This window comes from Pituophis catenifer, unplaced genomic scaffold (assembly GCF_029215685.1).
Source record: "Pituophis catenifer annectens isolate HBS135680 unplaced genomic scaffold, rPitCat1.0.hap2 SCAF_4, whole genome shotgun sequence".
Lineage (NCBI taxonomy): Eukaryota > Metazoa > Chordata > Lepidosauria > Squamata > Colubridae > Pituophis > Pituophis catenifer.
The window spans coordinates 235,984-257,915 of NW_027256884.1; the positions used below are offsets into that span (position 1 = coordinate 235,984).

The 21,932-nt window shown below is 45.1% G+C and overlaps 1 protein-coding gene across 1 annotated transcript in view; it reads left to right on the forward strand.

Moving 5' to 3' along the window:
• The window catches only part of WDFY4 (WDFY family member 4), a 134,881-nt gene extending 118,285 nt beyond the window's left edge, over positions 1-16,596 (forward strand). The window contains exons 57-62 of the mRNA XM_070943165.1: positions 639-797; positions 8,337-8,516; positions 9,642-9,824; positions 11,954-12,041; positions 13,314-13,431; positions 16,128-16,596. Coding sequence (XP_070799266.1) covers positions 639-797; positions 8,337-8,516; positions 9,642-9,824; positions 11,954-12,041; positions 13,314-13,431; positions 16,128-16,194 — 795 coding nt within the window. The 3' untranslated portion in view covers positions 16,195-16,596. The remainder of the gene's footprint in view (positions 1-638; positions 798-8,336; positions 8,517-9,641; positions 9,825-11,953; positions 12,042-13,313; positions 13,432-16,127) is intronic.
• The last annotated feature ends 5,336 nt before the right edge of the window (positions 16,597-21,932 follow it).

A 21,932-nucleotide genomic window follows, 5' to 3' on the forward strand; every position in this document is an offset into this window, starting at 1 on the left:
TGGTGGAATTGTGTGGGACAAAGGGCAGAGTAAGCAGCTCCTTTTCTCATTAGCTGTTCCTGCCAGAGAGTCCCGTCTGTCACTGTTCTGACTGTATTAACATCTATATAATAAAAATATGTATTTGACTACATTCGGCTTGAGCTTCCCATAAAATTTTGGGGTGCTGCACTCTCTTTCCACCCATGTTATTTCTTCTCCCACTTCCTGAACTAAATCTTGGTTGATACAAAGGATTGCTGATCGTTCTCTGACTTCCTTGCCCTCTGAAATGTATCATTAAATGAAGTCAGAAATTTCCTGAAAGGACTTCATGCTTTGTTAGAATTTGTCAGATGTCACAGTAATTAAAATTTTCTGTGACTTTGATTTCATACCTCGTTGAAAGACCTGCTGTTTACCTTTGGAAGGATTCTGCAGCATTGTTTTTTTTAAAAGCCTATTTTATTAAAACACACAAAAGTGTGTTTTAACTCTTAAACGCTTAACTCAATTAAAATTCCACATAAATACATACGCATATAAGTACATTCCATGCGTGCATGGAAGTGTTGCAGTTGTGGAAGTGTTGCATCCATTTCACTCCACCTCTTCCCTTGCCCTCCTCTCTGCTTCTCTCCTGCCTTGGGTGCATGCAGAAGATGACCGTCCTGGAGGCTCCGGCTGACTGGGGTGACTGCCTCTGTGCTGTGTCTCCCACACCCAGCAGCCTCATCACGTCTGGAAGCAGCTGCGTTGTCTGTGTCTGGGACCTCTGCAGGGCCACAACGGGAGCCACGGCCTTACGTCTGAAACAGGTGGGTTGCCCCAATTCCTCTTCTGAAATTGAATGGAGATGCTGGGGTAACAATTTGGGGCAACACCTGCAGAGGATTAGCAGGGATCAGAGAATGACTTCTTCTCCCTCCGAGTCCTCCTCATTCCTCTTTCTCATCTCCCCCCCACCCCCAGGTATGCATATCAAAAACAACCTTTCACACTTTTCTTTGCTATATTCCATTAAGGGCTTAAACTCTTCATAATCATAATCATAAGTTTATTTGTCAAGCATTGTTCTGCCTCAGCTACGGACCCCAAAGAACGCAGCACACACAAACTCTATACAAAGCTTATTTTACTCAAATAACTTAGTCTTTATCAACCAAAGGCTGTTAATAAACTGTTTTAACAGCCTACCAGAATTCTAAGATAAGGTAATCACAGTCTTACTAGAGTTGGCAGAAAGCCCAGAAACAATTTTGCAGAGAATCCAGACGCGAAGGAGATTGAACTAAAGTTGTTCCTTACAGCTTGCTGCAAGCAGCGTTCTTCCTTAAATAGGCTAAGGGAGTGGCCAATTAGCCCCAAGCTTTACTCTCGAGGAGACCTCCTCCTGAGGAGCCACTCCTGCCTTTTGGCAGCTCTGCGCACCCCTGCATTGAGAAGAGGCTTCTCCTCTTCATCCTCTTCACTCAAACGAGCTTCTGGAGGTTCTGAAGGCCCTGGCTGAATCCCTGCCTCTGGCACCACATCTTCTCCAGCCTCCTCAATGTCTGACTCGAGCGCCAGCTGCACAGGCTGCTGGTGCAGCACCACACCAGCCTCCTTGTTGTTGGAATCAGCTACAATCTGCACAGGCCGCTGACGGGCCACAACAAGCATATATAAGATAACAGGTAAAAGTATACACATAATTTGAATACATGAAAAGAGCAAGAGTAAAAAGGAATATTAGGACAGGGACGGTAGGCACGCTAGTGCACTTATGCATGCCCCTTACAGACCTCTTAGGAATGGGGTGAGATCAACAGTAGACAGTTTAAGGTTAAAGTTTTGGGGGTTTGGGGAAGAAACTACAGAGTCAGGTAGTGCATTCCAGGCATTGACCACTCTGTTGCTGAAGTCATATTTTCTGCAATTGAGTTTGGAGTGGTTTACCTTGAGTTTGTATCTATTATTTGCTCATGTATTGTTGTGGTTGAAGCTGAAGTAGTCATTGACAGGTAGGACAGATAATGTGTGGCAGATAATTTTATGTGCTACGCTTAGGTCAGACTGAAGTCGGCGTAGTTCTAAATTGTCTAAGCCCAAAATTTCAAGTCTGGTGGCATAAGATATTCTTTTGGAGATAGAGAAATGGAGGACTCTTCTCGTGAAATATCTCTGGACTTGCTCAATTGTATTAATGTCCAATATGCAGTGTGGGTTCCAGACAGATGAGCTATATTCAAGAATTGGTCCAGCAAATATTTTGTATGCTCTAGTTAGTAGTACAATATTACCAGAGAAGAAGCTACGCAAAATTAGGTTAACAACTCTTAATGCCTTTTTGGCAATGTTGTTAACAGTGGGCTCTGGCACTTAGATCTTTAGAAATGAGTACTCCAAGTTCCTTGATAGAGTGGGGGTCATCTACAAGGTCATGTCCATCTAATTTGTATTTTACGTTTTGATTTTTTTTGCCAATGTGCAAGACAGAGCATTTGTTGGTTGAGATTTGAAGTTGCCACTTGTTAGACCAATCTGACACATAGTCAAGGTCTTTTTGAAGGGTAGTTGCATTGTTGGTGGTGTTGAATAGTTTAACATCATCAGCAAAGAGAACACAGTTGCTTTTAATATGATCGCAAAGGTCATTCATGTAAAGTATGAAGAGTGTTGGACCTAAAACACTGCCTTGGGGAACACCGCTATTAACGTGTACAGGATTTGATAGAGTGCTTCCTATTTTGACCACTTGTTGTCTGTTTGACAGGAAGGCAGCTATCCATTTATGTAGGAAATGGATAGCAGAAATGCCATAGGATTTTAGTTTTAGAAGTAATTTGTCATGTACCACTGAAGCTTTACAGAAGTCTATGTAAACTGCATCTATTGCTTTGCCCTAATCGAGATGTGTAGTCCATATGTTTTTGCAATGTAGTAATTGTAGATTACAGGATAATTTTTTTCTGAAACCAAGTTGTTTGTTAGAAAGTAGGTTATTTGTCTCTAGATGGAGGGTAATAGATTGGTTAATGATTGATTCCATGACATTGCAGGTGACACAACATAAAGAGATTGGTCTTCTTCCTTACCAGGAATGAAGAGGAAGAAAAATTCGTGGAGAACAGAGAAAAATTAGCAGGATTTGCTCTGATTTAGGAACAGGGTTTACTTAACTATTAGTCCCCTTGAGAAAAAGATAAAAGAACTGCTTTACCCAATTAATGAATTAGCTCATTTTGAGGGTCATAATACAATAAATAGTACAATTAGTTAAAGGTTAACATTAAGCAAACTTAATGCATAAATGCAGGCACTAGATGTTTCGCCAACTTGATTTGTTTTAGGGTTGCCAGGTGTCCACTATTTGAGCGGACAGTCCACTTTTTTCACATTATGTTCACTATTTTTTTTCACAAAATAGTGGACATTTTTTTTATTCAAAAGCTTTATGATGAAATGGTACGTAAGTTTTGCGAGTCAGAATTCCATGAAGTTTTGCACCATGTTCCAACACGTTGGTTAAGTTTGTTTAAAGCGGTCGAAAGACTTCTTTTAAACTGGATACCTCTAAAATCGTATTTTATTTCTCTTGGATCTGATGAGTGCCATAAGGTTATCTGGAACCTTATTTCGGATCAGGAAAATGAACTTGCAAAGGACGATGAACCAACAATTTCAAAATTGTATTTATATTTCATGCACTTCTTCATGTCAATAATGCAAGACACCCTACTGAAGCTGGAAAGCAAGAAAATTCTTGCATATGATCTTCACATTATCATGTGTAAGCTGCGTGATTCTTTGCAAAAAAAATACGATGAGCAGTTTTTTGGAATGAAAGTTTTATTTGCCTTATGTAAAAAACATTTGCTTGAGAATGCCGTGCAAAAGTTCAAGAAAGAAGCCATCAACGTGTATCAAAGAGCCATTGCGTACCTAGAAAAGTGGTATAATTTCACCGATTCAGTATATGAGATGCTAAGTTGTTTCAATCTAATTGATCGCAATAATCCTCCAACTTTAGAAGAAATGACGAACATCTGGTTATTATCACCATGGCAAGAAGAACTTCCACCCAACACTCTCTTCGATGAAATTTCTGCCTTAGAAGAAGTTTATGTTCATCTGCAGGGCGATTCATCCCTTGATAAGTGGACGTACTTTTTCAAGAAAGAGCCAGCTCCGAGTTTACTGAAACTGTTCGAGTATTGTGCATCAATTCCGGTATCAAATGCAAACGTTGAACGAATTTTCAGCGTCATGGGAAATTTGTGGACTGACGAACGTAACCGACTGCTTGTACCATCAGTTCGAAGTGAACTTTGTATATTTTTTAATATTTCTCAACGTTGTACTGAAATTAAAGAATTATTCCTTAAACACAAAGAATTGATCAAAGCTGCGCAGTCAAATAAAAAATACACACGACAGCAAAGTAAAATGTAATTTAATATTTTACATATTATTATAATATATTTGATGTTTTGAATTTTAAGTAAAGTTTTGAGGTGATTATTTTAATACGTGTTAAAATGTTTGTAAGAAAATATATAATTTAATTGTAGGAAAAAAATTTTTTTTACTACTTAACCCCCCCTCCCCCCCCCCCCCCCGCTTGTCCGCTATTTTTTGGAAGCAGACCTGGCAACCCTAGTTTTGATATCTTCTGCACACTAACCATCATGGATTTATGTGGTCTATTATGAAGATGATGCTGGTGAGGTAACAAAAACTCAGCTTAGTGGAGTGGCCAATATGAAGGCAATTGTGTGAGGTAGGTTTCAGGCTTTGTACGTGTAAGTTGCTTTAGGAAAGAAGATTATGCATCATTGTGGAAAAAAGCCAAATAGGTGGCATATAAAATGATTTATATATAAAATGAAATCTGTAGATGCTAGATAGATAGATAAGTGGATAGTTAAATAGATAATAGATGGATGGATGGATGGATGGATGGATGGATGGATGGATGGATGGGTGATATATGGATGGATGGATAGATAGATAGATAGATAGATAGATAGATAGATAGATAGAAGCAGCTTGATGAATTTACATACTTTGGAAAGAAGTGGAAAGTAGAAGAATTTTAAGATATGTAAATTCTAATAGAAACGGTACGTGGGCTGTAATATTGATCTGTTGCAAAAATTTAACGTTTCTTAAAATTATGAAAAAATGCTGTCTGAGGGAGCTCTTTGTCATGTGAAGGAGACAGTTGAGAATGTCAGCAGAAACAAAATTGGTGTAGAGGAGGCAGTGGGAATGTGTGCTTCAGAGGTGTGTATAGTAAAAAGAGAAGGGGAGAAACATTAACAAGTGATGAATGTTGATCGAATGGAGGATTCGTGGCGGGGTGAAATCTGAACCGGTTTGCTGGCCACAAATGCATGCTACACATCAAATGCGTGCTGCGTGTTTAAAAAGCTACCGGTTCAGGCGAACCAATAGTTAGCATGCGCAGTACGCACCAAAAGGAGGTTTGGGAAGGTAAGTAGAACAGCGAGGGGGGGGAATCAGCTGTTGCACGCAGTTTAGCTTTGCTAGAAAGCAGGAAAGCCTGCTTTCTAGCAAAGCTAAACCACGTGGCATAGGTGATCGTCGGATCATAGCTTTTTTTAACTACTGGTTCTACTAAACTGGTAGCTTTTTTATACTACCAGTTCGCCTGAACTAGTAGTTTTCCTTGCTACTGGTTCGCCCGAACAGGAGCAAACCAGAAGCATTTCACCCTTGATTCGTGGGTACTGAAGTATTTGGGTCATATAGAGAGATTGAATGATCCACTATTAAAAAAACAAGAAAGGATGAATTGGTTAAATGGACTTGATAAGATGTAGAAGAAAAATAAATGATAAGAATATGATTGTTTGTTAAAACAGTTATACAGTTAAAACAGATGTGGAGTGGGGTAGTTAATGTAAACTACAGTATATTTGGTTAGATTACCTTAACTTGTCTTTTGCCTTAATTTTGCTTATCTTTATATAATATCACTCATTCTGAAAGGAAATAGCATGATGGGTCCGTGTATATGCATGCTTTATAGCTTGTACTAATTGTATTTGATTACCCTGAGATCTATTGATCTGAAGAATGAACTTTGAAATAAATGCATATAACCTTCATGACTATCTGGCCATTAACAGCCTTTTCTTTCATGAAACTACCTAATCCCCCTTTGATGCCCTTGAACGGCTGTACTGGACTGCAGCTCCTGATCTTATTTATTGAATTGTCAAGGCAAGGCATGACAATGGCATGGCCACGTGGAAGAGGAAAGAGGACAGGCGAGCCCCCGTCCCCAGCAGCCACCAAAGATAGGGAGGGAAGCAGCCTTCCCACAATCCCTCTGGCCCCAATCCATGAGGCTGGGAGCCTTCTTGCTTGCAGAGGGGCCAAGAGGGCAAGGCTGGCTTGCCAGCCCAGTCCAGATGTGCTTCAACCAGGGGGAACCATTTCCCAGGTGCCCTGGAACAGTGGCTGCTGCTGCACTGAAGGCTCTCTGGAGGCCATTCAATTGTCCCTGGTCGGCCTTCAGCAGTTGCCAAAGAAGATTTCCTTGGACTTTCTACATCCACCAGTCAGTGCAGAAGTTGCCCCTCGCTGGATGAAGGATGGTGTCAAAACTAAGGAGGGGTGGGCATTATGCAAGCCAGGAGGTCTTTGTGCATCAGGGAGAGGTATTTTACTTCATCCATCTGACTTATATGGCCCCTCCTCTCCCTTTTATGTGACTCTGGATCAGGGGTGAAATCTACTTACCTTCCCTACTGGTTCGGAAGTGTGCGCTCCGCGTGCATGCATCACATTCAATTTTGGACCTTCTGTGCATGCACAAAGCCTTCAGCGCATGCACAGAGGGTCAAAAACTGGTTACTTCCAGGTTAAAACCAGGAAGTAATGATGTCCGGGTGGTGGGCGGAACTTCGCGCTGCTGCCGCTACCAGTTCGCCGAACCACACGCTGCTGCTGCTACTAGTTATCTCAAACCGGTGCGAATCGTTAGCATTTCACCCCTGCTCTGGAGGGCTTTCAATTGTATTTGGGTTTCTCAGCAGGGCACCTGGAAGCGCCCATGATGTTGCAGACCCTTTCGTGGCTCTTCTCAGACCTCTTGACATTCTTTAGAAATGGTTATACATATTAAAACACAGGATGCTCGCTTGCCCTAAAGCAGAGGGTCCATTTCTGCATGATCTTGGCCATCTTTAAATGAGCCCCAGAAACAAATAATGGCTGCTGGCATCACGGTGCCCTGTCTGGAAGTGGACGGTCTGCCCAGAAAAGGGGCAAAGGCAGGCAGAGCATAGAAGGAAGGGTCTTGTAGGGACTCGTCGCATTGTAATAAATGGTGGGAAGGGGTTCTGTCCTCCGTGGCAGCCATTTTGCTATGGGGAACCCCCCAGCCTTTCTTCCCTTGAGCCACCCCCAGCCCATTCTCCAAATTCCAGAGATGCCCAGCAGTGCAAATGGTTTTGGCTTCCTGGATCAGAATATTTTTACCCCTCTCTTCCAAGGAACCCTACACATTGTAAATCAGGCCAAGGTCTGCCTCCAGAGTTAAGGTTGGGGAGATTCTCCAGGAATCCAGGAAATTCTCTTCCTACCTGGTTCACTGCTCCGATTTCTTTTCCCTGGGCACCAGTTTAGTCAGCCTTGATTTTCCTGCCCTTTGACTTCCTTGGCTGCCCCAAGGATTAAGCATGGTGAGAAACAGAGCAAACGGTGCTTGTTTCCTTTGGCACAGGTGTCGTCTGTTGTAGCTTTACCTTCCACCTTTTTCATCTTACAAAGTAGCCCAGAGGGGCTGCCCTCCTCTGCGGCTTCCCGGCGTCGTCACATCCTTTCTGAGATGAGGAGACCAAATGTGAGCGGGAGTTGCGACCGTAGCCACGCCAGAAGTAGGCAGGCAGCAACGTCAATTCAATTCTGCATTCTCACCATTGACTGATGTGTTTAAAGAAGCCAGTAGTGCTAAAGCAGGCCTCCTTATTCAATTATTTTCTTTAAAAAAAAAAAACACTGCATGGCTTTAACATTCCCCAGAACCAGTTTGGTCGCAAAGCTCAGGTTCTGCTGCTCCAAGATTGAAGGGGCAATCCTGATTCTCTGCGTCTTATTTCAAGCCCTTTTGGCATTGTGTCACCTTCATGCCAGGGCCTCACAGAAGGAGGAGATGGTGCCTGGCTGCCTCCAAGTAGCTCTCCTCCCACTGAGCCCCACCCCCAGGCACTGGGGAGCAGGTGGGGGGGGGGTCTGCAGGCCTAAGGCTGCCCTGGGACTCACTCCCACTTCCCTCTCTCTCTCTGTGTGTGTGTGTGTGTGTGTGTGTGTGTTTTGTGCTGATTGCTTGCTTTGCTCCCCAGCCTCTGTATGGACACACGCAGCCGGTGACCTGCCTGGCAGTCTCCACGGCCTACTGCCTCCTGGTGAGTGGCTCTGCGGATGGATCCTGCCTCTTCTGGGACCTGAACCAGTTGACGTGCCTCACCCAGCTTCCTGCGCACGAGGCAGGCCTCTCGGCAGTTGCCATCAATGATTCAACGGTAAGGCCTTCATTTATCATCGTTCTTCTGACAAATCCATGAACATTTCATGATGACTTAATGGGCGCTCTTCTCCGTGAGAAACCATCTCGAGGCGCGACAGATTGATTTTTTTTCTTTTTACCGAGGTTTTTAACAGGATCCTGAATGTTGAAAGAGGGCACTAAAAGCAATTTCTGAGTCAGAGGAGGAGGAGGAGGAGGGCTGTTATCTCTGAGAGCTTTCAGCTTTCAAGAGAGTTTGCCCTCTGGTGTGTTTGGTTACATGCAACCCTCCAGATGGCGTTGTTGGATGCCAGTTGGTGAAATAGCAGAAGATTCTCCCCTCCCCTCCCCATCCCAATCCACCCAGGGTTCTCTTGCATTGTCTGCATCATCCAGGTTCATCTTGGGAGACAAAAGTTCTCTCCTAGCTTGCTAGTTTCTGGAAAGCAGCAGACACCTCCCAAAGAAATGTGTGAGTTGAAGCAGGGAAATGTACTTGCAGGGAAGTGATTAGGGTGGACAAAACATCAGGTGAAGAGCAGAGGAAGAGGGTTTGGAGCTGGGAATGAGCAGAAAGGGGAAGAATTGGGCCACTCTTCCTTCCATCCATCCATCCATCCATCCACCGGACCTCACACTCCCTATCAACAATGACTGGGACCGACCTTGGAGAAAGGAGCCAAACCAGCCCCAAACTCTGCTGCCCAGCCCCAGCCTGCCCAAAGGATGCCCTAGTCAACAGCATTGAAGGCGGCTTAGAGGCCAAGGAGAGCAAGGATGGATGCGCTGCCCCCCATCCTACTCTCGCCAGGTGCCAGCAAGGCTGTTTCTATCCCATACCTGGGCCCGAATCCTGACTGGAAGGGACTCAGGATTTCATCCAGGACCCTCTGAAGCAGCCATGCACCCAATTTCCCACCATCTTCCCTGAAAAGGGAAGGTGGGAGAGACTGGGCAGACCTTGTTCAATCATTCAATTCATTTTGAGTTTTTGCTTTTGTGACAATCTCTCCTCCTCCGTGTCACCTGCCTGGGCTGTTCCTATGTGACCAATCCCGCTTTCTTCCATGGGTCGATGATGGTTGTCTGACCTTACTTGTGCGACGGAAAGGCCTGAACTGCCCTTGGGATGGTTTTGCAGGGCGAGGTGGCTTCGTGTGCTGGAGTGACCCTATACCTCTGGACCGTCAATGGGCAGCCCCTGGCCAAAGAAAAGGCCCCCTTAAGACCTGGAGGAAGGCTCTCGTGCTGCTGCTTCTTTGAAGTGAAGGACTGGGATGCGCAGAGTCTCATTGTCACAGGAGACACAGATGGTTGCGTGCAGGTAGGACCCTCCAAGAGGGAGAACACCCCCCCTCCAGGAACTCCCTGTTATGTCCCAGGAGCGGAGATTAGTCCGCCTGTGGGGCTACAGCAGGGGCAGGTTCTCAGAAGGTTTTGACAAGGAGGTGCACACCTTCTTCCCTGGCGCTCTTCTCTTCTGTAGGTAGGCAGGCGCGTGGGTAGGTGGGTGGGTGTTCGGAAGCAAAAGATGAACTGGAGACACTGCCTCCATGGGGAAATAGTTGGCAAAGAACAGATGAAACAGCCTCCTCCTTCACATCCCACCTCTTCTCCCCAGAGGTGGAATAGCAATAGCACTTAGACTTACATATCGCTTCACAGTGTTTTCCAGCCGTCTCTAAGCTGTTTACAGAGTCAGCATTTGGGTCCTCATTTTACTCACCTCAGAAGAATGGAAGGCTTGAGCCTGGTGGGACTTGAACTGCCAAATTGCAGGCAGCAGAAGTAGTCTGCAGTACTGCACTCTAACCACTGTGCCACCGAGGCTCGACATGGAAAAAGTGGTTTCAGCCAATCAAGGCCGTGTTTTTCGGGGGAACCTCCCCAGTTCCAATCGGTTGGATGGGGCTCATTCTCCAATTGCCGGATGGGGAGCTCTAGCCTTACAAAGGAGTCTCTATAAAGCCTGGGGCTTAAACGGCCGTTTATAGACCACATCCAGTGTTTAGTAAAACCACTCACGAGAATACAATATTTTATACTTGAAACTCCACACCACGGCATGTTTTCAGCCTGCTTTGCATTTCCTTCTACTAATGCACTGAATTAGTTAAAATCGAGAAGGCATTTTAAGTGTTTGGTTTATCAGGAAGGAGTTTTTAAAGAAAGGAGGCAAAGGCCCCTGCCTGACACCCCCCCCCCCGCCCCCTCCGGCTGAGCCCAGGGCGCCTGGCTGAAATCCAGGGGACGGTTTTCTTTGACGGGACTGTTACCTTAAAATACACGTGTGAAGGCAGCGATAGGGATCTTCCTCTGAGGGCTACAGAAGTTTGAAATCCAAGCCGCAAACAAGAAAAAAAAAAGAGGTTACTTTTAGGACCCTTCTCTGTCCTCCATCTTCAGGGCACAGGCAGTCCTTGACTTACAACCAGAATTGGGATCTATTACTAAGCGAGGTGGCTGTTAAGTGAGTTGTGCCTGATTTTACAATTTTTTTGCCATAGTAGTTATTTGATTCCCCGGAGTTGTAAAATGAATCACTCAGTCATTAAGCGAGTCCGTCTTCCCCCACTGACTTTGCTTGCTGGAAGCCGGCTGGGAAGGTCACAAAGGTGACCCAGGGAGGCTGCAACTGTCATAAATACATGACAGGCGTCTAAATTGTCATTATGTGGCCGTGGGGATGGTGCGATGGTCATAAGTGTGAGAACCAGTTGTAAATCCCTTTTTTCAATGCTGTTCAAACGGTCGCTAAGCAAATGGCTCTAAGCTGGAGGATTCCCAAGGTCCGTGATGGTGAACCTATGGCACGGGTGCCACAGGTGGCACGCTGAGCCATATTGGTGGGCACGCGAGTGTTGTCCTAGCTCATCTCCAGGGCGCATGCGCGCACCGGCCAACTAAATTTCAGGCCTTCCGGTCCCACCGGAAGTCAGGAAACTGGCTGTTTCCGGCCTCCGGAGGGATGGGGAAGGCTGTTTTTGTCCTCCCCAGGCTCCTAGAAAGCCTCTGGAGCCTGGGGAGGTGGAAAAACGGGCCTACTGGGCCCACCGTGCCATTGCGTGCCAAAAGCAGGGGGAAGTGTGGGGGGGTCACGTGCGCATGCGCGGGAGGGCAGGGTGCATTGAATTACGGATGTGGGCACCTGCACTCCCCCCGCTCCCGGCACGTGACGGCAAAAAGGTTAGCCATCACTGCCCTAGGTGCTTTTACTTAACCCTTTTCCTCGTTCCTCCTTCCTTCCTTTCTCCCACCTCGTAGTATTTAAAGCTAGAGGCCAGAAGCACCGAGGTCTCCCGGCTGAAACAATTCACAAACTCTTGTCTGAGAACTGAGTAATCTATTAAAGTTTATGGAATCCACTTCGTCTGATCCCCCCCCCTTCCTTTTCGCCCCTTCCCCCCCTCCCCCCCAATCGCAACTTTTGACTGGTTTTCCTGGATGTTTCAGGTCTGGAAGCTTGAAGCAGCCTTGCCTGTGAGCCAGGGAGAGGAGCCGGTGGGAGAGGCCAAGGCTGGTAAGCGCCAAGCCCAGCAGGGTAAGGACACAAACCAGGCATGGGAAGCGTAGAAAGAGAGGGCCGCCAGCCTGCAAACGGCCAGCAGGGGGATCCCTCTGCAAAGTTTTAGCCCACTCCATCCTTGGCTGTTCCTCCCAAGAGAAAGGCAGAACTCGAATTGGCTTCCATGGGATAAAGGCAGCAGCCTTTACCCCCCCCCCCCCCTCAATCAAGGGCCCCACAGACGCCTGGCCAGCAGAGCAACAGCCTGCTGGATTTGGGCATTTGTACATATTTAACGTGCATGCATATACCTATTTGGGAGATTATTGTACACATATTAGCAAGCATTTTCCCTCTCTTTGCAAGGCAAATTTACACACACCACATGCATGAGTATATGGTCAATTGGAGATTATTACTTTTATGATCATGGGGAAAAATTATCTGTGTGATTGCCAAGAGTTGCCACCGACTCAATGACACGTAACCATCAATCATGATTCATGGACAGTTCCTCCTCTTCATGTTTATGGCACAGGTTCAGCACTTGTTTATAAGACAACCTCCTTTCCTCAGTTGTACATTATCTACAGAAGGCAAGTATCAGTTCAGATGGTGAGCTGCGTCAGCTGGGACTCTGCCTTGCATCACTCCAAAGGCCACAAATCCTTACCGGGATCCCAATCCAAAGATGGCACGATGCATCTTTGAATAGCAAGCAGACTTCAATCCCAGCAGCCTCTGTTCCCAAAAAAAAAATTTGCTCTTGAGGTATTTTCAGCAGCAGCAACAGCCAGATATTCCTCTGTTAGTTTTGCAACACTGGAAAGAACAATTAATCCAAAACAGGAGCACTAAAAATAAAGCTGAAGTAACCACGATTGAATTATATTATTTGCACAGTATTCTTGGCATTTAATTACTGATTGTACAAGGACCAGATTTAGGTGCATTGAAAATAACCAGGACTTTAGGCAACTTGTTTTAACTGGGCAATGTAAGGTATTCAGCGACATCTTATTAAGCACTGAAACAGGAAACACTGATGAACAATTCTGCTGAACTAGGCATGCAATTTAGAAAGCAATAATACACAAATCCAATTTAGCCACAATTGATATAACCACACGTCAGCACATGTAACTATCATAGGCCGAAAATTCAATTGGGACTGGCCCTTCTGGCAGTCATAGAGGCGGGGATTAAATATATTTGTTCTCCGGTTAACGAATTATAAATAATAACATCTACACCTCATCTCCAAAATGAAAATCCCCACCATTTCACGTTTCCTTTCTATCCTGCCAGCAGGCAGGAGAGGGGAGAAAGCGGCGTTTGTCCTCCAGCGGGAGCTGCTGCTTCGCACAAGCCCCCCAGAGGGAGCCCACCGACCCGCCTCGCCTGTCACAGCTCTGGCAGTTTCCAGGTAAGCCTTTGGACTGCAGTACCTGGTAAACTCACTAGGGGGCACACAAGCTACACCCTCAGCAGCTCCGACGCGGAAGTGGCTGATGTGTCTTCCCAGCCAATCGCGAGTGGGAAGGAGGCAGTCAGATATTAGCCCGGGGCCCCTCCTGCAAAATCTTTTTAACAAGGTGTTTTCCTTTACAGAAACGGTCAATAACAGCCATTCGATGGCCCCATATTCTCCCAGTGCAGTTTTGGTTAATAACTTAGGGAAGAACAGGATGGCCACCCAGTGCCTCCTTTTGCCTCTTGCAGCAAGAAGATATCCAGGGTGAAATAAAACTCATCCTGACTAGGATGCCTTTAAACTTTGGTACCATTTTAGCTGAAAAGCAAACTGCTGGTTTTAGTAGCAGTAGAAAAAAGATGGTTGAACTTTCCAATGCAGTAGACCGGCAGGCAAGCCCACCTCCCACATTTTATTTATTTATTTAATAAATTTATTTGGCCACCCATCTCACAAAAAGTGACTTAGAAGTCAAGGGAATTTGAGCCTCAATCTGCTGAGAGGACTTGGCTGGGCACTCTAGGGGCAAGGAAATTAGAATAGAACAGAACAGAACAGAACAGAACAGAACAGAACAGAACAGCAGAGTTGGAAGGGACTTTAGAGGCCTTCAAGTCCAATCTCCTGCCTAGGCAAGAAACCCTACACCACTTCAGACAAATTGTTATCCAACATTTTCTTAAAAACTTCCAGTGTTGGAACATTCACAACTTCTGGAGGCAAGTTGTTCCACTTCTCCTTTCTCCTTAATTCTCCTAAATTTCTCCTTAATTCTAAGTTGCTTCTCTCCTTAATCAGTTTCCACCCATTGCTTCTTGTCCTGCCCTCAGGTGCTTTGGAGAATAGCTTGACTCCCTCTTCTTTGGGGCAGCCCCTCAGATATTGGAAGACTGCTATCATGTCTCCCCTAGTCCTTCTTTTCTTTAAACTAGACATACCCAGTTCCTGCAACTGTTCTTCATATGTTTTAGCCTCCAAGTCCCCTAATCATCTTTCTTGCTCTTCTCTGCACTCATTCCAGAGTCTCTTTTTTACATTGTGACGACCAAAACTGAATGCAGCATTCCAAGTGTGGCCTTACCAAGGCATTATAACACTTCACGTGATCTTTAATTTAATTTAATATTTAAATTTTTCTTGAAAATCTTGAGTCTATCCCTTTGTTTATGCAGCCTAGAACTGTGTTGGCTTTTTTGGCAGCTGCTGCACACTGTTGGATCATATTTAAATGGTTGTCCACTAGGACTCCAAGATCCCTCTCACAGTTACTACTATTGAGCAAGGTATCACATATACTATACTTGTGCATTTTGTTTTTCTTGCCTAAATGTAGAACCTTACTTTTTTCTCCATTGAATTTCACTTTGCCCAAATCTCTCTTCTTTTTTGTGGAGTTTGCCCAAATCTCTCTTCTGAGCGGTCTTCTCGAAACAAGGGCAGACATTGGGAGCCAAGGCAGAGAAGAAAAACCCGGGTCCTTCCATCTTCACAGCAGCCTTAGGATCAGCTGACTGGTATCCCAAGGGATCTGGAGGGGACTGAGAAATCTGCTTTGGAAGCAGTGATCTCTGCAATATTAAGGAAATAATGTTTAGCTTGAGATATTGTGGGTTTGGTTTTTTACTTTATGTGTATGCTTACGCCTAATCTTTTGTCTTGGTATTTATTTTCTCTGTTTATAATTTTTCATTATCTTTTCCCAGTCTAGCCTGTAACCAAATTTATACTGGTTAACCTTGCAAATGCTAAACAGAATTGGCCTTATTTAGCTTTTTCAAAATCAATCAGATCTCCAAATTAATGCATAAAGTAGTTGACCTGAAGGGAACCACTTTAGAACACAACCATATCCTATTGTACAGTTTCCATTCAAGGTGCCACAGCACCCTAATTATCTGAACCTACTAGTTGCTTCTTAAAAAGACATGTAAGTAAACTATTATCCTAAAACAAAACAACTCCCAAAAGGTGAACCTAGTGGCTTGGAAGTCCTTGATCATGGTCAGGGTGAAAAAGGCTAAATATGTTTCAGTCTTTCAAAGAAACACAAACGAAGTGTGATATTATGAGACCTCATAAAAACACCAGCATACAAACACAATACTCTCATATAAAGTTGGGAGTCCCCCATCCTTTCAGAAAGGTTACACCTCTGAGCTGCATCTCTGGTTAACCTCTTACCAAATAAGTATTTTCCAGCTGGACTGGATTAGAGTCAGAATATACGAGAAGTATTGAAGAACAGAGGGTCACCCTGAGGAGGAGAGAGATTACAATCTAAAGGTTATTTCTGTTAGTATTTCTTCTAAAGCTCTTCCAGGGGTTTTCAAATATGGATCTGACTTTAAAATGTCATGGATAGCATCAACAATGAAATCCACTTACCTTTGCTACTGGTTCAGAAACGGGAATGCACAGAGCCTTCTGCGCATGTGCATAGGGTCAAAAACTGGATGTAATGACGTCCAGGCAGGTGGGCGGAGCCTCCCGCCACCGGTGCTACCGGTTCGCACAAGCCAGATAGATCCAGTCGGATTTCACCACTGGATAACATCCACCTCCCACTGTAATAATTATTTTGGGCAGAAGCATTCAGTGTGATTGGAGTGCTCTCAGTCTAAAACTTTTTCTTCTTCTTCTATCTCTAGGAATTATTCCAAACTTCTGGCTGGCAATGAAGATGGGAAGATCTGCTGTTGGTCAGTTGAAGAGTAGAAGGAAGAAGTAGATGTAAATGTAAATCCCAGCAAAATATCCTTCCAACGGAGCCCTTCATTGAGCAAAGGATGGGATGGGTCCCTCTCGCCTTAGTTGTCGGAACCTGAAATGATTAACTGAGATGGGGCAGATGGGAGAAATTTTCAGGAATATTTGGCCCCAAAGTCTCTCCTCTGTTGACTTGCAAGGCTGAAATAGCAAATTCCCACGGGCTGTTTAAGAAGGGACCAAAGTGGGATCTGTGGGGAGATTTCTCAGATTATGAAGAGGAATGAAGACGGGGGCGAAAATTCTCCAATCTTGGAAAACCTCAGTCTGCCATCATCAGCACCAAGGAACAAACTAATCTACGAAAATGTTCGGCACACCTTTCAACTAGTATTACCTAAATATTAGGTAATATGCTGGTTGTTATTTATTTTCAATATTTTGGCTTTCCTGAAACTTTAGCAATGGAAGATTAAGTTTCATAGGATTCATCCTGATATCTGAATTTTTTATTTTATTTTTAAAATTTTATACCGCCCCCTCTCCCGAAGGACTCGGGGCGGTGAACAGCCAAAATTAAAAAACATACAATATAAACATTAAAATGCTATAAAAACAAAATTAAATTTATCTTTGGCTTCCCCAATTTAAAACCCCTTACCCATAAAATTCCCCAATTAAAGATTTTTAACCCAGCCCGGCTTGCTGAAATAAAAAAGTCTTCAGAGCCCGGCGGAAGGTCTGGAGGTCCAGGATCAGTTGTATCCCTGGGGATAGCTCATTCCAGAGGGCGGGTGCCCCCAGAGAGAAGGCTCCTCCCCGGGGGGTCGCCAGCCAACATTGCCTGATTGACGGCACCCTGAGGAGGCCCTCTCTGTGGGAGCGTATTGGCCGGTGGGAGGTTATCGGTGGCAGAAGGTGGTCTCGTAAATACCCTGGCCCTAAGCCATGGAGTGCTTTGAAGATGAGAACCAATACCTTGAAGCGCACCCGGAAGACCACTGGAAGCCAATGCAGCTCGCGCAGGAGAGATGTCACATGGGAGCGCCATGTTGCCCCCATAAGCACCTGCGCGGCTGCATTCTGCACCAGTTGGAGCCTCCGAGTGCTTCTCAAGGGGAGCCCCATGTAGAGAGCGTTGCAGTAGTCCAGGCGGGAAGTGACGAGGGCATGAGTGACCGTGCATAAGGAGTCCCGATCCAGAAAGGGGCGCAACTGGCGTATTAGGCGAACCTGATAGAAAGCCCCCCTGGCCACGACCGTCATATGCTCTGAATTTCTGGCAGTTTCTTTTGTCCCTCCCATTCTTTTCTTTTTTTTTTTAATGCCACACAACCACAGATGTTGACTGAGACCCTGCTGAGTTTGTGCGTGTGTGTGTTTGTGTAGGAATTAAAGTTTTCCATTTGGTCTGTTTTTCTTCTCTGACTAATAGCAACCAGGGTGGCTGCTCTGGTCGTCCATGAGCTGGTCTGAGTTGACTCGCGTCTCCTGGACCAGAAGCAGAATCCGAATTGCGCCAGAATTGCTCTTGGGAAAGATGAGATGGGAAACCCACCCTCATGGTTCTGGGGTCGCCTGTACTTTGGTCTTGACATTTCAATTTCTCTGCCCAGCCAAACCTAGTTCAGCTCTCGGGGACAGCTGCATCTGCGTTTAGGGCTTGATGCAGGGCGTTTCCTCGGGATGTTCTCGGTAGAGGCTGTGTGATTGCTAAAGAAAAACTTTGCTCACAAAGTCTGGTCTGAGCAGCCTGTAGATGAACAAATGACTTTGTCAGCAAAGAAGGTTGAGTGACAACTGTTCATTCCAATATTCCACAGTATGGAAAATCAAAGGTGGCTCGTTCTGCACAGGTACCTGAGAGGCACAGAAAAGAAACCACGCTGTGGCCTCACCTAAAGTGACAATCCGATAGGCATCATATTAGGATTTTCTGTTTTGTTTTAATCTCTGGCACCTCGTACAGATTTCGGCTGTGGCCATGAGACATCTGCAGACAGGTGTCCAGCTGGATCCTCAGCCTTCCAGCAAGGCTTCTGCATCAGAGGTCAGGGACACTGGAGGTGGCATCCTCTCTTTGTCCTGGCTTCCTAGCTGCGTTCTTGCATTAACTCAGTTCTGCAACGGGCCCAAGGCTGGGCCTTCTTGCTGGATCTCCGTGGAGCCCTGTTGAGACAGCCATGTCCTTGGGATCCCCCTCAAGTCCGTCTCCCCATGGAGAAGCAGGAGGCTCACAGCTGCCAATTGGTCCCTGCTTTCCTGGCTCTTCTTCTGGACGGTGACAAGGGTTGAGCAGCCAGCCACCCACCGACCTGCATCGTTCAACAGCTGCACGAGGGTTATTTAGCATCTCGGTCTGGAAATCTCAGTCACGTGGTGGTGGTGGTGGTGGCGGCGGCAGCCTGTGAGTAGAATACAGAGTGGCTACTTTGCGTCTCCTTCTATACAAACATTTCTGTGTGTCGTGGCCTGAGCTGTGATAAGTGGGAGTCAGGCTGGTGGAAATCTACTCGAGCCTGCCTAATTGTCCCAAACACAACGGTTCACTAGAGTGGAAAATAGTTTCCATCTATCTAAGTGAAGAAGATAATGACCTTTTAAATAACAGGAGCAATTTTATCTCAATACCGCAATTACTGTGAACTCTCAAAATGCCAAAGTGCTGGGCACTTTCAAAATAACTTAATTTAGACATTTATAGCTCTTAGACACTGCTAGTTTCTTATCTAACCTAATTATGGGTTGTTCAGGAAATGGCAGAGCATGCCAATTAATGTTATTTTTTATAGAGATAGATAGGAAGGGCCTTTGGCTCCCTCCTTCCTGAGGCAGGAGCTGTCCTCCTTTGCCGGCTGTTTTTCCAGCCCCGCCACTAAGGGGGCAGCCAAGCTGAGTAGTTGAAAGACATGCACTGATCCCAAAAAACAGGCTTTGGTGTCTGCGAGAAGACAGCCGTCTTCTGTCCGTTTGTCCTTGTGGCAACCAGATTCTCTGCTGAATGCTGGAGCACCAGGTGCAGAAGCCAACCATGGCCACATCCTACCGATGAACTGGACTCTAAAAAGGAGAGCGGGGAAGAAAGGACCACAGCTAGGATAGCCAGAAGTCACCTTTAAAGGCATTTTCCACATTGCATTTGAAAGTTAAGTTATATTGGGCCCCGAGAAACACCCCTCTGGCTCAAGGTGTAAGAAGGGTGCTTGCTTCTGCCTGTGGGGTGTCCTGGTGGAGAAATCAGGGCTCTGCTCTTTGCGCAGAAAAGGCTACGTGGTGGTGGGTGTCATCTCCAGGCGAAAGGGTTACAGCTTCCTTCTGCCTTGGCCAGGAGCATAAGAGGACGGGAGCTCCCGTGGCCTTACAGCAGCTGAAGAATGCAGCCCCCCCACCCCCCGAATTAGGAAACAGGGTCGCCAGACTGGGTGCAACCTTCCTCTCCACTTTCACACCTAATATAGGGGTCCTGGTTGGTCAGTTGGCAGCACATCAGCCCTAATTGTTCTGCTGTTCAATGTGAAATGAGAATCAGAAGAGAAAACAAGGACTTGGTGTCTGGGGAGGCAACGTTGCCATATTCATCATAATTTTAATTCCCTTTCCGCTTTTCTTGTCTCCGGATCCTTTTGAATCCCAGGTGTTGATGGGAGCAAATTAGAGCTTGTGCTGGGGGCTGCCAATGCATTGACTAACCATCTTCCTGCCTGAGCTGACGTGCTGAGTTGATGTCAGACTTCTAGTTCTGGGGAATCTTCTCCCCTGGAGCGATTCTCTGAATTCATGGCTTCTGTAACTATGAGTTCAGCTCTAGCCACCTTTGACTCACACCTTGTGCAATGTTCATATTGATTTAGTGCTTTGTTTTGGAAATCATGCTGTCTGAATGGAGGTACCTTGTTTCACTTGTTTACCATGGACAATTTACTTATGGATTGGATTTTAAAGACTTTCTGTGTCTGCTGAACTCTTTACAGGTTGTTGGGCCTTGGGGAAGCCCAGCTCTGAGAATACTGGACAGAACGGATTCCTCGTGTTTTTAGCAAATAACAAGTAACATTTCTTTGAATATGGCTCCTGTGGCGTATTTAATCACGTATTTACGTGATTTAAGAAGCCATTACCATCCGATCAATGTTAACAACTGTCGACTGGTGTTCCACTATTCCAGATTTAGACAAGCTGGTGAAGATGGTGGTGCAACAACACAAGTAACATTTGGATAAAATAGATTATCCCAAATCTTTCTACTAATTTTACACCACATTTTGCATAGACACGGTTTTGGCCCTATGATGAATGGCCTTTCCCAGGAAGGCAAATGTGGCCCTGTTGAGATTTCTAGCGGCTGGGATTAGCCTTCAGTATGTTGGCCTTCCTTTTTTGCTGGAGAACGTAAAAGATGTCGGAGGTGCATCTTAACAGCTCCACCTCTCCAGGATGGGGCTTCTCTTAGCTGAGGCAGAGCCATTTGTCTCCCTCTTCTTCAACATCTGTGGGACTTTGCTGGGGAGGCTACTTCAACTACATAGAGCTGGTTGCCTCAGTCCAGAGATGATCCTGGACGTCTTTCCTGTGAGCCCAGAGTTTGGTGTCCCCAAAGCCTTGAGACATCTTCAAGCGGTCTGGGGCTGCCTGTACAAGAATCATCAGGTATGGTATTGTGAGATACCAACTCAGTTATCACGCACTCCGTGAAGATACAGACCCTTCGGAACGTGATTTGACCTGCAAAATGTTACATAAAATGAAACTGCCTCCTAAATGCTGAAAGGTTCTCTGCCTCCCCACCTTCTCTCCTCCCTCAGGCTGGCCTTTATATGCACAAAAATACCCAGCCTTTTTTGCATTATTTTTATAGGTGATTTTATCCATAATAAATGGTTAGGATCAACAATCTGAGAGGACAGCTCCAATTTATTGTTAGGTTTTTTTTGCTGAATCCTATCCTTGCTCTTGTGGTCTGGACTATTATACTACAAATAGTATAATTATACACATTTCAAATGTGTATAATTCACTCTATATATAATGTGGGAAAACTATATCTTATTTATTTATTTATTTATTTATTTATTTATTTATTTATTTATTTATTTATTTTATTAGATTTTTATACCGCCCTTCTCCCACTGGACTCAGGGCGGTGAACAGCCAAGAATAAAAACATCACATACAAAATTTAATTTTTTAAAAAAAAGAATTAAACAAATTTTGGCCCAATAAATTTAAAACATCCCAACTAAAATCAATTAACAATTAAAAATATCCTAGGGGGTGGTCAAGATCGACACATAAAATAAACTCCACATTTAACTGGGTGAATTCTGAATCATGTTTCATAAGATACTAGCTTGCTGTAAGTTAATAGAGGCAACCCTAAGGAGACTATTATTACAGTTATCTAATAAATGAATAAATACCCTTACATCGACCTCAAAATGGCTCCCACGCCTAATGAACCTATTAGTTGCACAACAGAGTAGTTTTTATGCCAGGGATACCTCCTGTCTCCCACCGTGTGCCCACAACACACACACACACACACACACACACTTGCAACTGCTCATACTGATGTGATTGAGAATGTTTGCAGATGGTGGTAAAATTTAATGTGGAAGAACAGGCCACATTTAGCAGTAAAAGGTGTCCAAGACTGAACTCTCTAAACTGTAGGACACACAACATTAACAATAAGGGCCTGACTGGGAGCAGCTGAATGGAGCTGCCCGTCTCAGCACCCGTCCGCTCTT